The 17,500-nt window shown below is 45.2% G+C and overlaps 1 protein-coding gene across 3 annotated transcripts in view; it reads right to left on the reverse strand.

Moving 5' to 3' along the window:
- Positions 1 to 17,500, reverse strand: part of galnt14 (UDP-N-acetyl-alpha-D-galactosamine:polypeptide N-acetylgalactosaminyltransferase 14 (GalNAc-T14)) — a 146,155-nt gene that overhangs the window by 101,377 nt on the left and 27,278 nt on the right. For all 3 annotated transcript variants that reach the window (XM_056405006.1, XM_056405005.1, XM_056405004.1), the window contains one exon: positions 12,619 to 12,788. In XM_056405006.1, coding sequence (XP_056260981.1) covers positions 12,619 to 12,788 — 170 coding nt within the window. The remainder of the gene's footprint in view (positions 1 to 12,618; positions 12,789 to 17,500) is intronic.

Raw genomic sequence — 17,500 nt, forward strand, 5'->3', positions numbered from 1 at the left:
ATGCCATCTAAGTCAATATTAAATAAATAAATAAAGCTTAGAATTAAATCCTGAAATAAATGCATTAGGTAATAAATGTAGAAATATATAAATAAATGTAAATATAAATATATAAGTGGCTTAATAAATCTTGATAAAAAAATAATAAATACACAAATAGCTTTATAAATGAATTAAAAAATAAAAAAAATAAATTGCTTTTTTAATTCTAAAATGACATTTTATTATTTATGGAGCTTTGGTCTGAATCTGTGAGATAACCACGCCCCCTCATTTGAATTCAATACATGGAAATTAAAAGAGCTGGGAAATAAATGTGGAATTGTAAAATAAAAGTCCCATGAAACGAATGAAAATGTCTTTTTTTTCTGAAGCTCAGAGTGAGCTGCTCCACCGTCGCCATCTTGGCAGTGCCTGACCCCGCCCCTAACTCCCAGATAATCCAAATATGGTCAAAGAGGAGGAGTGTGTGAGGAGCTGAGACTCTGTTTGTGTCAAACATACACTCACCCACCTGTCAATCAAAGAGGCCACGCCCTCAATCCTCCATAACTTTAGTCCTCAATAAAATGTAAACAGGTGAGTTATATAAACAGGTGAGTTATATAAACAGGTGAGTTATATAAACAGGTGTCATGAAGGAGGAAATCAGCTCTAGAGACTAAAACAGTTTTTTGAACCAGGCTGTAAACATGTTTATTTCTGCTGTAAAGTTGGACATTTTAACATGGGAGTCTATGGGGACTGACTCACTGTTGGAGCCAGACTCTAGTGGCCGTTAGAGGAACTGCAGCTTCTGGTTCTTCATGTTGCTGCTTAGAACAGATACTTTGACGGATACAAACATTTTCAGATTGTGTTACAGCTACACCAGTGTTGTGTATCAGATTTACTAAATGGGATTACACCAACAAACTCGAGGAGAGCTGGAACTAATCAAGGGTTTAACGAGAGTTAAATTAGAAAGTATGACAAATACATTCTGGAGCGCTGCACAAAAGTTGGAAATTTTATGGTTTACTTATTTAATGGTAATCCTGCTTAGGGCATCAGAAAGGCCTGTGTGCGTGGGTGTGTGTGTGTGTGTGTGTGTGTGTGTGTGTGTGTGTGTGTGTGTGTGTGTGTGTGTGTGTGTTGAACAGCAACAGGAGGACACGCTCGAGAGAGTCGCTTGTTTCAGCGTTCTTGGTTTCAATCATTAGCTCGGCTCAGTGACGGCTCAGTGACGGCTCAGCTGACCGGACTGTTTCCTGCTGCAGGTCGAGACAACGGAGGCAGAGGTCACATGACGTGTGATACTCGTTAAGAGACCGGGCTGTGATCCAAAGGTCACTGAGGTCAAATTTATCATTAACTGCACAAAACAACAAACTAGCGGGACACTCGTCCACTGAGGCCAGAGTCAAACAACAGACAGCAAACTTCAGAGACAAACTAGAACCACCTCCTCGTGGTCGTGAATGGTCCAATCATGGAGCTCGAAATTCTGTGGCGTGCAGCTGATGGATGAGGAGGAGGAGCTGAAGACGAAGAAGACTGAATTCAGCTCGTTTCATTGACAACGGTGACAACGAGAGCTTTTTGAGAACTCTAATTCACCTCTCTGTAGCAATGAGGGCAAAGGCTCATGGGTAATGTAGTGTTTAGTGGAAAGAACATAGTTAGTCATGAACACAGCTGGAGTGATTGAGTCTGTGTTACTGTGAAGATGAAACAGGTCGTCATGTAAATGATCAGGAGGCGTCTCCTGTGGTCTCACCTGCGTGAACAGGTGAGACCACAGGAAGTGCCTCCTGTGGTCTCACCTGTTCACGCAGGTGTGCTGTTGATTGTCTTTGTTTCAGAGCAGAAGTCGACTTGATGAGAATCTGATCCGCCTGATGTTTGTCACCTGTCTTCATTTTCTCCTCTGTTTACTCCCTCGCTTGTTTGTTCATTAATTATTCATCCGATCACGTTAATCAGTTCATTTCATTATTTACTGATTCGATCTTTAACTCGTTCATTAGTTCACGTGTTTTTTAACTTCCTGGTTAATGCGTCTGTTTCTTCTTCTCTTGTGCTTCTTCAGCTGGAAGTTATTAGTGAACTCTGCTTCACAACAGAAGTACAATAACATTCACTGTGTGTGTGTGTGTGTGTGTGTGTGTGTGTGTGTGTGAGAGTGTGAGTGTGTGTGTGTGTGTGTGAGTGTGTGTGTGTGTGTGTGTAAATGGATGTTTACTGCAGTGTTTTACTTGTAATTCTCATTCGCCACAGCTCAGCAGGGGAGACTGATGGGGCCTTTGTGTGTGTGTGTGTGTGTGTGTGTGTGTGTGTGTGTGTGTGTGTGTGTGTGTGTGTGTGTGTGTGTGTGATGTTGGAGCGTGACGTTATCCAGCTGTTTGCAGCATCATCAGCAGTAACGCTGCACAGCTCCAGTCCACAGCAGCACAAAGTGTCTGTTTCAACTGAAGAAACTTTATTGACAAACTGAGAACAGACGTGATAATTACACTAATAACAACAACGATAACGATTCCACACTCAACTGTAAACTCTTTATTCTCCACAGACAAAAACAAAACACAGGACGGCGTCTGTTTCCAGAGTTTAAACTAATGAACAGAGACAGAGCGTCAACGATCCGCCACCTGTCAGTCAAAGGTCAAAGGTCAGTGTGACCTCAGAAAACACTTTTTAGCCATTACTCTCAACTTCACACACGTGGTTCTTATTTTCTCTGACTCCGGATAAACAGGAAGTGACCTGGAACTAGTCGTGCGGCGGAGGGATACGACCAGGAGGAGGTGGTCCTATTTTTACATCTGAAATGAGTCCAGCAGCAAGAAACTACATTCAGGAGAAAACAGGAAGTTAAAGTGAACGACTCTTCAGCCGCCGCTCTGAGGAACTACAACTTTCACTTGGTCTCAGGTGAACGTCCACAGTGACGTCAGGTGACATCACTTCAATAACGATGACATCATCAATAAAACCTGCCGATGCTCCACTGTTCAAACATCAACTCATTTACCTGTCACATGTTCACACCTGAGCCTCACTTACACCAGCCAATCAATGAAGACCGATCAATAAGTGACCGGACCGATCGATGGTGGATGATGGATAATCTGCCTTCTCCTCCTCCTCCTCTTCTTCTTCCTCCTCCTCTCCTCCTCCCCCTCCCCATCCTCCTCTCCTCCTCCTCCTCCTCCTCTCCTCTTCTTCCTCCTCCTCTTCTTCCTCCCCCTCCCCATCCTCCTCTCCTCCTCCTCCTCCTCCTCTCCTCTTCCCCCTCCTCCTCTTCCTCCTCCTCCTCCCCCTCCTCATCTGAAGTGGATTTAAGAGGTGAAATCAATGAGACATCAGAGCTTCACTTGGATCCTCTGTCCCAAACACACTGTGTTTTCTCACACTGTAATTCCCTGAAACACACTTCAGTCATTAACAAAACAACACACACACACACACACACACACACACACACACACACACACACACACACACACACACACACACACTCTCTCTCTCTCTGCAGCAGAGATGAAGACAGGCTGAATGAGAGGAAGACAAATCTGATCAGGGATCAGAGCTGATACAGTTGTAACGCCGTCTGCTCGCGGATCGTTTCGACACGCAGGCGTCTCTCAGACACGGCGCCGCGGTTAGCTGAGGCGCTAGCTACGGTAAAGCCGCTTAGCGTCACTGTCACTCCGTGCTGTTGTACAGCACCGGGGTGCTTCAGAGCTCAGGTTCCACATCAGCAGATTACCCACAATACACCAAGGGGATTTCTTAACCTCGCAGAGAAGCTTCCTGCCATGGCGAGTGCTGCGTCTTCGCTTCAGTGTAAACACAGGTGAGCGAGTCAGCAGTCATCTCAGACCGCTGATCCTAGTGCTGATCCTGATCCTGATCCTGATCCAGGACCAGGACCAGGACCGAGGACATCAGAGTCCTTAAGTTTTCTCAGGTTCAGATCCGAGAGAAAACGTCACAGCTGGATTTAGTCCAGTGTGTCTGCAGCGTCGCTGAGAGAGAACGTTTCTACTCTCCCCATCGGCTTCTAGAAATGCGTTTATTCATTCAGCAGCTTCACAGATTAAAACCAACACACAGACCGAGTCTCTGTGGCCGCGGCTGTTGGTTCAAGTCGACGTGTTGATTGAAGAAAAGTGTCGATCGTCTGACAGCTGCTGTTTCTGCCTTCGACCCTGTGCGGCCGTGTTGATCACTTCCACGTTTGCCGCCATTTTTCCCTCCAGTTTGTGTCACTGTACAGGAAGACAACGAAGCTCTGATTGTCTCAGATGTTTGTCCACATGGAGAGACAGTTGAGGACAGAAGTGTAACTCAGACGTCTCAAACACTTTCACTTTCCAACCAGATTCATCGCTGTTTCACCTGAACGTCTCGCCGGCTCGGGTCGTTTACTGGAGGAGGAGCCACAGTGACGGAGGCTTGAAGCATCAGTCCAGAGAGGGATGTTTCATGTTGTTGATTCCAGACGGAGTGATGCAGATGATCAACTGAACGAGGCTGACGAGGGGAAACGTCAGAGTTTCTTCTTTGTGGGTTTTTCAGGAAGTGGTGACGTGATACACTGATTCATGTTCAGCTGCATGTTGTGATTCATTGAAACATGACTGAGCGGCTGACTGAGTGTGAAAGGATGCTGACGCCAGCGTGAGCAACACACACACACACACACGCACGCACGCACGCACACACACACAAACACACGCACACACACACCCGCACGTGCACGCACGCACACACAGACGGGGTCAGTGATGACTACATGATCTAGTTAGTGATACGTGATCAAGGTTCACTGGGTCACAAAGCGATGAAATAATTAGCAACCACCTCAGTGGAGCCGCCGTATCTCTGGTTGCCGATAGTTACGAGGAGGATGCCTCCATTTTGGAGCAGTGACAACAAAACACTGGAGCGTTATCACATCTCTCACCACGGCAAAACAAAGAAGATGACAAATGAGCGCACGGTGCTGCTGCTGTGTCGTCGGGCAGACAGGAGGACGATTTTACACTCTGTTAATGTTCCCGCCTCAGACGGCTGACATTTCTCTCATCAGCAGAAGAAGAAGAGTCACAGGGAGAAAACTGAAGCAGCTTTATATCAGTGGGTTTTATAACTTTATACCTGCTCTGCTGGTTTCTCTCCTAACAACACTAACTTCCACTGATATCTGTAGTGCAGCAGATAACTGCAGTAATCTTCCAAATGTGGAAACAACATAACTGGATCATTTGAAAAAACCCGTTAGCCACTTGAAATTTCAAGATGGCCGCCATTTCTTTTATTCTTACATTTCCTCTGAGCGTCATTTGTACAGTTTCTGATGTCGTGTGAAAAATTCACTATATATTGTGAAAGATGAAGGTTTTGTAAGAGTCAACAGTCTATTTGTTGACTGACTAGCATTAGCTCTCTAGGCTAGCTTGCTAGCACTAGGCTAGTTAGCAAGCTTGTGAGTAATATTTTTGATATTTTAGTATATTTCAGTTTTTACAGTGTACTGCATTTCATGATTTGACACCTGGTTTATTAATGTGAGAAAATAGTGGATGAACTTATTGCAAAAAATAACATTTCCTTGCCAGAAATGGCGGCCATCTTGAAATTTCAAGTGGCTAAAGGGGTTTTTCAAATTATCCAATTGTAGTGTATCTACAGCTGTTTAGCATGTGAAATGAAGTGACCTGCTACATGGTGCGAACCAAAGGTAAAGACTTTCAGATCTTTCTTCCAGATCTTCGTCCTTAATTTCCACATTATTCTCCTTTTATGAAAGTAAAACTCCATCGTTACTGAGATATTCAAGGATTTTCTCTGTATCTTAATCGGGACATTAACATGTTTTCTCACGTCACGATTCTTCAGTTCGGTTTGAATCTGTTTGTAAATCAAACCAAACACATTTCTGGGTCGTTTAGAAGGAAACGACTTATTAACAGCTCAGTTTGGCTTCGCTCTGACAGTGTCTGTAGAGCTTAGAAAACAACACCAACATCCAGAGACACTCAAACTCTGCCAGTGTGTGATCACCAGGTGATCTCTGGGTAATGTAGTGCACAAGCAGCTCAGCAATGAGGCTTAAGAAGTGAATGTAAAGAGAGAGAAGCAGGAGGAGCTGGCAGATTACCGCTCTGAAGAGAAACTCCAGTAGAGAGAGGGCAGCAGCTTCAGAGGAGACGATGAAGGTCTGTTATTTTCCCAGTGGGATGACGATCACATAAAGATTAGACGACACAGCTCTGACCTGCAGCCTGGAGGAAATCTATGGCCACGGCTTCTACAGGTGTCACTCCTCCTCTCTCTGAGGTCGTGGACACAATTTCCAAGTTAAAGCTCCATGTTTTCTTCTTCTGTGTTTTATTTGAAGTGTTGATCCAACAGAAGATATAAAAACCATCTCAGTGTAGTTTTACATCTCCTCTCTCAGGCTTCTCTCTGGAGCTCTAGTAACAACAGGTCGGTGAGCCAATCAGAAGAGAGGAGGCTCTGAGCCTCTCTTCTGATTGGCTGACTGTTTTCTGAGTGATCCAATAAAAATACAGCAGATTTCAGGTAAAAACACTCAGAGAAACCAAATCCTGCAAGGTTTGGATGGTGGGTCCAGGTGGGCGGGGCTTGGTGACTGCTTTGTTGTGACATCACAAAGTTCCAGAAGTCCTGACAAGAGTTGATGACAGAGTTTCTGTCTCGTTGCACCAAATATGAACCTTTAATCATGTAGATCCTGCTGCAGGTTCGTGTCTGACTCTTCTATCAGAATACAAATATTTTCTCCTGAGCCACGTTCACACATCAGTTGTTGCTGCTTCATGAAACAGAAATCAAAGACTCGACCCTTCGTCTCAGAGGAAGGTGGTAAAGCCTGAACGTGTCCCTGTGGTTGACGTGTTTCTACAGTCTCACCTTTCTGCTTGTCTGAAGCTGACATCACTGGTTACTCAGGCGCTTCTGTGTCTGTATGTTGTGGTGTTTGGTTGGGAGGTGGGAGGCAGGAAGTGGGAGGCAGGCTGTCCAGGTTGTTGCAGTGCATGGGGGGGGGGGGGGGGGGGGGGCTCAGGGAGAGGTGGGGAGATAGGAGAGAGGAGGTGGGAAGAGGAGGAAGAGGAGCAGGAGATGGGGGAGATGCCACAAGCTGCTGAGAGGAAAGATAATTGCCACATGCAGAGCTCGAGAGGCTGTGTTTGTGTGTGTGTGTGTGTTTGTGTGTGTGTGTGTGTGTGTGTGTGTGTGTGTGTGTGTGTGTGTGTGTGTGTGTGTGTGTGTGTGTGTGTGTGTATAAACCACTCCACTCCAGTGCTCTGCTATTATCTCGGTGAACAATGGACCCTCCCTCCGTCTGCTCTCCGACAGACAGACAGTCTATAAACCCAACAGGGATTAGATCCAAGCTCGGAGACAATGGGCCGAGACAGGACAGAGGAGACGTGTCCCGGCAGGACGACACACACACACACACACACACACACACACACACACACACATCGTTGATACGGCGACGAGGACAGTGTATGAAAAATTATTGTAAAGGAGAGACAAAGGGAAACAGAGGAAATGTGAACAGGAGATAAATGATGTAAAAGACAACAAAACTTTAGTGAAGGTGCATCACAGGTGTAGAGCTGCAGAAACCACGTGCAGATTACAGCAGAGCTTCTCTGTGGACGACTTCAACGTCTTAAAGTGACGTCAGATTCTCCTCTCAGCCCGTCTGTGTTCCACTCTAATTCCACATCATGTGATTAAACACTTTTCTTGCTGCTCTCAGTTTGTGTTTGGTGTTCAGATTTTATTCCTCGTGTTGTTTGTGTCCTCAAAACAAAACCCTGACGACGGAGACACTCCGGTGGTTGGAGCGGATACAGACAGGCGCTCCTCCCCGGAGTCAGCGCGGTGTATGAAGAGGAGCGGCGGTGCAGCAGAGCGTGTTCCAACACGGTGCAACACGCGTGTGAAACGAGCCGTCATGACACCACAGCAGCCTTTTCTCTTCCAGTAACCACACGCTGATAATTAAGCATTTATCTCGGGGGTGTGTGGGGGAGATAAGCCCTTTATAATTACACAAATTACATAAAAAGAACATAATTCATCAAAAGAATGCAAAAGTACATTCATGAATACACAACACTGTGAGCAACAACAATCTGTGTGGAAGTGCTTCAGTAGAAAGGTCAGATAGAGTAACAGCAGCTGAAGTGACTGTTTGCTTCCCCGACAACCTCTGTATCTCAATTAGACGCTCGTTAGCAACCGAGACGTAAAAACTTCAAGGACTGGAGTATTTACTGATGTGTTTTATGTTGTAGAATAAAACGTGACGATGTTTTGAGCTTGTGTCAAACACAGACCTGATTTCAGACTTCAGGACTGATAGTTCAGCAGGTAGCTGCATGTTTCAGGGAAATCATGTGGATACAGATGCTACAATTCAAGATGGCCGCCATTTCTGGCAAGGAAATGTTATTTTTTGCAATAAATTCATCCACTATTTTCTCATATGAATAATCCAGGTGTTAAATCATGAAATTTAGTACACTGTAAAAAAAGAAATGAAAGTATATTTCAGTGCATATTACTCACAAGAAAGCTCCCTAACTAGCCTAGCACTAGCATGTTAGCCTAGAGAGCTAATGTTAAGACAAGTAAGCAAGCCGACTGTCGACTCTTACTGAATGTAAGAGAAAGTGAATTTGACATGAATTTGTGAAATATGTGTTTCCTGTACCAGAAATGGCGGCCATCTTGAAATTTCAAGTGGCTAACAGGATTTTTCAAATGAATGGCCCCAGAGGGAAAAACACATCAATTCTGGTGCTTGTATCCACATTTGAAAGATTATTGCAGTTATCTGCTGCACTCATGGTAATAATCATAATAATGATATTTCGTATTACCTTGTTATTTCAGGGGTTTGTCGAGGAAATGTGGTGAAATGTGACGTGATACGTTCATATGCTGTTGTAGATTAATGCATAAGCAGATAGGAAGACGTAAAAAAACTGTGACAGGTGGGTGAGTGTATGAACCAAACTAAGTCTCAGCTCCACACACGCCCCTCCTCTTTGACCATATTTGGATTGGCTGGGAGTTAGGGGCGGAGTCAGACACTGCCAAGATGGTGACAGTGGAGCAGCTCACTCTGAGCTTCAGAAACCTGTGGGTGACGGCCATCTTTATTTACAGTCTGTAGTTTTCACACAAACACGTGTTTATACTCAAAAAACAACATTGTTTTGGCATCTGTACTGAGAATATTACATCACATCACAGCTGTATTTATCCACATCAACTATCAGTCAGAGGAGTTTTTCGACCACCGCACCATCATGTTCTCCACAGAGTCTTATCACTTCTCCGCTCTCTCACTTCTTGGGCTCCTTCTACTAATTCCTGTCACAGCACCTTGAGTTTCCAGCGAACGCTCCCCGGGATCAGAGCCAGAGAGTAGGAAGCACCTCAGTGAGTCAGCAGAGGAGGAGAAGGTGTTTCTAAGAATACTGAGCCTCACTTCTTCTTTTCTCTCCACCCCGACACAGGGAGGGCTGCTATCACTCCTCCTGCCAAGAGCTGCTGAGATCTACAGCTACATGGGAACTGAGTTAACTGATAATCACATAACACACACACACACACACACACACACACACACACACACACACACACACACCCTATGCAAGATAAATGAGTGCTATCAGCCCCCTACCTCAGTGCTAACAGATTAATGTGTAAGCGTATCCCTGGTTTCCCCCCTCCTACACACACTTCTCACTTTCTCTGTCAAAGACACACACACACACACACACACACACACACACACACACACACACACACCTCTCAGCTGCCTTATGTCAGCTCGACAGTGAATTTCCCTCCTCCGGAAACACAGCAGATGATGCAGGCGATCGACACCACAAGCATTTACGCACATTAGCGTTCACATATGGACATGTGGAAACACACACACACACACACACACACACACCACACACACACACACACACAGTGTTAGAAGCAGCAGCTTTGACTGAGTCAGACATCAAACGTCCCATCATCTGCAGGATTCTACCTCTGAATGTGGCGCAGAGCGGCGACGTGACTGGTTAAGCTAACAGAGGTTAGCTAACAGAGGTTAGCTAACAGAGGTTAGCTTAACCTGCTGTGCTCACTCCACCACTGTCCAGGACTTAGTCATGTTCACGAACAGCCGCCCCATTTACGCCCACACTCAGCTTCTCATCAGAGAGCCGGGTCACACCAGCACGAACCACCTGCTGACCTTTAATCAGCGAGCGGCGGCACGACGGGAAAATGTTTGTCTTATAATCATCAACGTTTCATCTGCAGCGCCATAAAACACAGACATCAAACATCAACAAGTGAAGGAGCTGGTTCACACACACAGACACACACACACACAGACACACACACACAGACACACACACACACAGACACACACACTGAGCTCGTCTGTGTGATGCTCCCTGACTGTCTCTCAGACTGAAACCTGATGAAGATCAAAACCTTTACAAACTCAAAACACCTTTTTAGTCCTTGGTTGAATTCTATTTATTTTTATCTATTTATTTCTATAACTCAAGCTGTTTTACTGGTCAGTCATTCTCTGATTATTCTTTTATCTTATTTCTACTTTTATCTCTGGTTTTACTCACTTTGATTCATCTCCTCTGTTTTAGCATTTTAGCATTTTATCTTTCTTTTATCGTCTTTACTTTCCAGTGTTTCGTCACTTCCTGTTGTAATTGTCTTATCAGTCTGTGTTTTCCCTCCAAAACAGTTCAACAATAAGAACAATATTAGAATTATTAAGCAAAGAAATACGTTTTATTTGAGCTCTACTGCAGCGAGACCAGAACCGACGCAGAGAAAGAGGTCAGAGTCCTGAAGGCTTCACATAAATTCATCACTTATTCATTTCAGTGTCTGTGAGGAGAAACAATCATCATGTGATCAGGTCCACGTCTCCTGTTGGCGTGAACAGACTCAGACCTGCTGCCTGTCTCCTAAAGGGGGCGGGGAGGAGGAGAAACCATGTGACACAGATACAGGAAGTGATTGTGAGTGCCTACGCCTCTCTGTTGTGACGAGAGCTTCGGCCATCTTTGTCTTTATAATACAGGAGGTTATAACACGTCCTCTGAGCAGCTACGTCTTCAAGACAGACTGCAGGCTACAGTGACTCGGTATCGGAAAGTGAGGAGATGGGCCGGAGCTAGCTAGTTTGCATGCTAACATCAGCAGAAGAAAAGAAGTGATAGAAATAGAAGCTAAACACAAGGGTTGTTTTCCAAGTTTCCAAGAAGTTTGATGCTGAACTTACAACGTTTGTTATACAACTGCTAATGCTAACGTTAGCTATGTAGCGATAGCAAAACTTACAAATGGCTCCTTTAATTACAGACTAAGTTAGCTGGACAAACTTTGCTCAACTTCACAGACTTAAAAGTTCAGCTCTGCTCAAACTTTCTCCCCACGAACACGTCCGCTGGAATCTGTGTTTAAAATCACGTCGGCAACATCTGCATCTGATGGAGAAACAAGACGCCTGAAGGTTCAGCAACAGAACATCTTCTCATTCTATGTTTCCAGTTTCTCATCAGTTTTATCACCTGAATAGAAAATACACTCAGTGACACGTAAACAGGAAGTGCTCTGATGTCACCCTGACAACAACAACACAAACAAATGCCACAATGTGAAAGAGTGTGTGTGTGTGTCTCTGTCTGTGTGTGTGTGTGTGTGTGTGTTTCTGTATGTGTGTGTGTGTGTGTGTGTGTGTGTCTGTGTGTGTGTGTGTGTGTGTGTGTGTGTCTCTGTGTGTGTGTGTGTGTGTGTGTGTCTCTGTGTGTGTGTGTCTCTGTGTGTGTGTGTGTCTCTGTGACTGTGTGTGTCTCTGTGTGTGTGTGTGTGTGTGTGTGTGTGATCTACACTGGACCTCTGCACACTTTCCACAAGTGCCTGGAAGTTTTTTATCTGGTGGAATGTGTTAAGAAGAGCGGCGGGTGTTGGAGCGGCGGCGCCCTTATCTGCCCGCGGAGCGTCTCTCCGACAGACGAGCGCGGCGCCGCTCTAAGAGGATTTCTATTTTGGTGTTTAATTTAATTTCTTCGCAGACAGACGGATTGTAATTTGGTGGTTTCGCTATGAAAACGTGTTTGGTTCCATAATCTAAATTAGGGGATTAATCAGGAGCCACGAGGGCTGCTGCCGAGTTACTGTTTGACTGTGTGTGTGTGTGTGTGTGTGTGTGTGTGTGTGTGTGTGTGTGTGTACATACCTGTAACACTGAGAGCTAAACTGTAGTGTCACGTGTGTGTGTGCTGATAAGTTTTGTGTGGACAGATGAAAACATCACAGTGTCGAGTGTGAGTGTGTGTGTGTGTGTGTCTCTGTGTGAGTGCGTGTGCGTGTGTGTATCTGTGTGCGTGTGTGTAATAAACAGATCCCTCCAGAGGTTGACAGCTGTCTCAGGCTGAACAGATAAACTTCATCTCACAGGTTTTAAACCAGCTGCAGCGCACAGCCAAAGAAACAAACACAAAGCGTGTGTGTGTGTGTGTGTGTGTGTGTGTGTACCTGTAGTGCCTGGTGTCTCTCAGGGCTCGGTTGCTGGGGATACGCTCGCTCTCCCTCTGGTTGAAGGCGTACAGCGTGTACGGGTCGTCACCGGGCTTCCACCGCCGCGCCGTCAGGTAACCCCGCTCATCGAAACCCTCCAACATGTCCTCCCACTCTGCATCCGAGATCTGTCAATCAATCAATCAATCAATCAATCAATCAATCAATCATGACTGATTCATGTCCTGATACTTTACTTCACATGCAAAGATATTCAGTTTATACTAATAAAAAACTGATATTGAAAGTATCAAAGCCTCAGTCCACAGAGAAATGAACACAGCCTGTATTCAGAAACTGAGCCTTAAAACCAGCCGTCAGGACTTCTGGAACTTTGTGATGTCACAACAAAGCAGTCACCAAGCCCCGCCCACCTGGACCCACCATCCAAACCTTGCTGGATTTGGTTTCTCTGAGTATGTTTACCTGAATCTGCTGTATTTTGCTCATGTACAGAACAGCCTGCATTATATATTCTTATTGTATAAAGTATCTCTAATTTATCTTGTTTGTTTTAGATTCTGTTTTTATTCTTATTTTATTTCTTAATTACATCGTTCTTTTGTGCTGCTGTGTCAAATTGAATTTCCTCTCTGCGGGGGATCAATAAAGGTTCATCTTATCTTATATGTGTGTGTATATGTGTGTGTGTGTGTGTGTGTGTGTGTGTGAGGGGCTTTTATAAAAGCATGCTGAGAGCTTTTAAAGGTCATTTTACTTAAAGAAGATTCAGAGCGCTTTCTAACTTCCTGTTCTCTGGTGTTTAAAGAGACGAATGTTGGAGTCAGTTCTTCTTCTTCTTCTGTTTTGTGACTAAACGCTGCGTTTTCTCTCTCTTCTGCTGATCTCTGCTTTGTTTTCCCATGAAATGAAAACACACAAACACAAGAGAAGAAGAGTTGATCAGTGATTGAAACGACAGAAGCTACAAACCATCATCGTTCTTTCATCTGAAAACCTGAAGTTTTAATCCTCTGAAGCTCAGAGAGAGAAACTGGACTCACCCCAGCGAAGAAGAAGAAACCTTCAGCTGATCTTTGATTCAGAGCTGAATTTTAAATCTCGTCTCAGAATCAGATTTTTACCATCTGAAAAATATTTCTAAAGAGCGACAGAGAAACTGATGCAGGCTTGACTATTGTCTCATCTGTTGTCTGTTCTATTATATTTTATTCTATTTAATTATTAATTTTCCTGTTTTCGTTATTATGACTTTTTAAAGCGGCCGAAATGAGTTTCCTCCGCAGGGCGGCTCAGCCTCAGAGATAGAGTGAGGAGCTCGGAGTAGAGCCGCTGCTCCTCCATGAGCCAGTTGAGGTGGTTCGGGCATCTGGTGAGGACGCCTCCCGGACGCCTCCCGGACGCCTCCCGGACGCCTCCCGGACGCCTCCCAGGGAGGTTTTTCGGGCATGTCCCACCGGGCCGACCAAGGACACGCTGGAGGGATTCTCGGCTTTCTCTCTTGATTTGTTCTTTTCTTTTGAGCTCATCAGTCTGCACTGACTTGTATGAAACACGCTATCCAAATAAAGTTTGATTGAGTGATTGATTATAAATTAAATTAGTTGAATCCTGTGTTTTGAACATATACATTTAATACTTTTGTTCTTTTCTGGATCACAGATCGTATCTTAATAATACAGTAAAGGTTTCTCTCTTCACTCTCAGATGTCGGAGTGTCCTTGAACACATCAACAGGATAGGATTTCAATAGACTTCAACAGAAACTTCACTGTGACAGAGAAATAAAGGAAAGTAAACGATGATTGTGATGAAGTTCTGAGTCGGTCCAGTCTCAGGTCGTTGCTCGGTGACCGTGTCGGCACAGAGAGGAAATGGAAATCAATACGACTTCCCTGGGAGGTGGAAAATCAACCTCACAACTTATGGTAAAAAAGGCAGCGATAATGTAAAACAGGCAGTTTGTAGTTAACAGCCTTCAAGTGCGGAGAGGCATCGGTGTGCCGATCAGAGAACGTCGTCCTGCACGTTATTCTGCAGTAACAAGCGACGTCTCTGGGAAAATACAAAGGAAATAAAGTCAGGTGTAAAATGTTAATGTGGCTCATAAATCGTGTTGAGCTGCTGCAGAAAAACACAAGGTGAATTCAACAAAGAAAAAACAGCTACAGCTGCAGTTTCTGTCTCTGAGAGTTTAAACAGAGAGTTTATCATTTACGAGACAGTACAGACGCCTGTTAGCAGGAAGGAGCTGTGTGTGTGTGTGTGTGTGTGTGTGTGTGTGTGTGTGTGTGTGTGTGTGTGTGTGTGTGATTGTGTGTGTGTGTGTGTGTGTGTGTGTGTGTGTGTGTGTGTGTGTGTGTGTGTGTGTGTGTGTGTGTGTGTGTGTGAATGATGGAGGGAGTGAATGTGTTTGTGTCTGTATCATTTATGAGTGTGTGTAGGTATCATTCGACAGGCTGTGTGAGAGTTGTTTCAGTTGATAGAGACAGTGTGTGTGTGTGTGTGTGTGTGTGTGTGTGTGTGTGTGTGTGTTGCATAAGAGAGAGCGGATGTTTCATTGCGGGCGAGAGACATAAAGAATGTACATTATCATTCTCTCTCTCTCTCTTTTGCCCCATCATAAACATAACTTCTGCAAAAACCCCGGAGGCCATATTTCTCCCGAACGACCACACACACACACACACACACACACACACACACACACACACACACACACACACACACACACACACACACACACACACACACACACACACAGGGTCAGGGCGCTGATGGTGTGTCTAACAGAACAACATTTACGGTGGAGCAGCAGTCTGGATGGAGGGATGAAGAAAAGAACGAGCGACACTCCTCCTCCTCTTTCTTCTTCTTCTCCTCATTATTCAGCCGTACGACTTGCTGATGCGACACATTGTCTAAATGGGGCCATTAGAGTCCGACTGTGTGTGTGTGTGTGTGTGTGTGTGTGTGTGTGTGTGTGTGTGTGTGTGTGTGTGTGTGTGTGTGGCTGGTTCTTCTGGTGGCTGTGACAGCGAAGCATGAAGAACAAGAAGGAGGGAGAAATGGAGGGAAAGATGACAAAGGAAAGAGGAGCGAGGGAGAAGGAAAGGAAGGGATGGAAAAGGGAGGGAAGTGAAGGAGGGATGGGTGTGAGGACGAGAGGAAAAAGAAAGAAAAGGGAGAGAGAGGAGGGATGAGAGAAGATAGAGGAATGGAGAGATAAAAAGAGACGAGAGGAGGGAGGAAGAAAGAGGAAGACAAGAAAAGAGATGGGGAGGAGAGAAAAGGAGCTGGAGGGGTAAAGTGAAGAGAGAGAGGGAGGAAAGGAGGGATGGAGGGAAAATGAAGTGAGAGGGTGAGAGAGGAGGAAATAAAGACCGAGAGAGAACAACAGGAGAATAATGGGAGAAGGAGGGATAAACGAGAGAGAGAGAGGAGCTCTCAGGTAGAGAAGGAGGAAGAGGAGGAGGAAGATGAAGGGCAGGAAGGAGAGAAGAAGGGAGGAGAGGTGAAGGATAAAGTGAGGAGATATAAACTTCAGAAGACTAACAGAGGGAAAGAAAGAATTAGAGTGAAGAGGAAGAGATGAGAAAAGAGAAAGAAGAACGGAGGAGAGAGGAGAGACTTGAGGAGGAAGGAAAAAGGAGGGAGGAAAGAGGAGAGGATGTAAAACTTTTACAGAGGAGAAGAAGACGTGATAAAATGATGAAGAAGAAGAATAAGTGGGAGAGAAAGACATAGAGGAGAGGAAACGAGGAGAGGAAACGAGGAGAGGAAACGAGGAGAGGAAACAAGAAGAGGAGACAAAGAGAGAAGAAACAAGACAAGGACGGGCTGCGATTAAGCTTGTCTGAGTTTCACACACACACACACACACACACACACACACCACACACACACACACACACACACACACACACACACAGACAGACACACACACACACACACACACAGACACACACACACACACACACACACACACTCACACACACTCACACACACTCACACACACTCACACACACTCACACACACTCACACACACTCACACACACTCGGGTGTCACGGCCATGGTGTACTTTTTGACAGCTCACGCCGGAGAGAGACAGCAGAGGTAAAGAGAGAGAGCGGGGGATGAAGGACAGGAAGCAGAGGAGAAGGTCATCTGTCCATTACAAGCTGCAGGTCTGGGAACAGGGAGGTTGCTGGTTTGATTCCCAGTGCTGCCTTTAGGGTCCAGTATTTTCACCCAGTAAAAAGGAGTTGTTCCTAACAAAGCACACAGACTTTAACAGAGTGGAACTTTACTACAAACAATGTTTTTCACGAAGAAAACTGGAGGTAAATCATCGAGCGAAGGTTTCACACGACGAAGCACAAAAGCTGCAGCTGAGGAGAAACGCCCCCATGGCTCCGCCCACCACGTCAGTGGGATTTTTCCTCTAACGCAGGTCGAGAGAGATCAATAAATGGTGATGCTAAGCAACAGCAGTGTTCGGCGTCTTCTTCTCTGTGAGATGAATCCATTCAAACTCAAACTCTGTGTCACTGCAAGTTCCTGAACACAAACCAGCCGTCAGGACTTCCTGTACTTTGTGATGTCACAACAAAGCAGTCACCGGTGGCAGGAAGCTCCACTGCAGGACACAGACTGACACCAGGAGCAGCTGTCTGTGAGGACAGGAGGACGGTGGCCTGTAGTGACCATTTGAGTTCTGTGTGTTTGTGTCCAGATCAACATGACAAATACAGGACAGAGTGCAGTGTTAGAGAAACACACATTACAAATCCAGCTTTCAGTTTACTGCTGGTGTTACTTCTGATAAACCTCTCTCTCTCTCTCTCTCTCTCTCTGTCTCTCTCCCTCTCTCTCCCT

Source organism: Seriola aureovittata, chromosome 19 (assembly GCF_021018895.1).
Source record: "Seriola aureovittata isolate HTS-2021-v1 ecotype China chromosome 19, ASM2101889v1, whole genome shotgun sequence".
NCBI lineage: Eukaryota > Metazoa > Chordata > Actinopteri > Carangiformes > Carangidae > Seriola > Seriola aureovittata.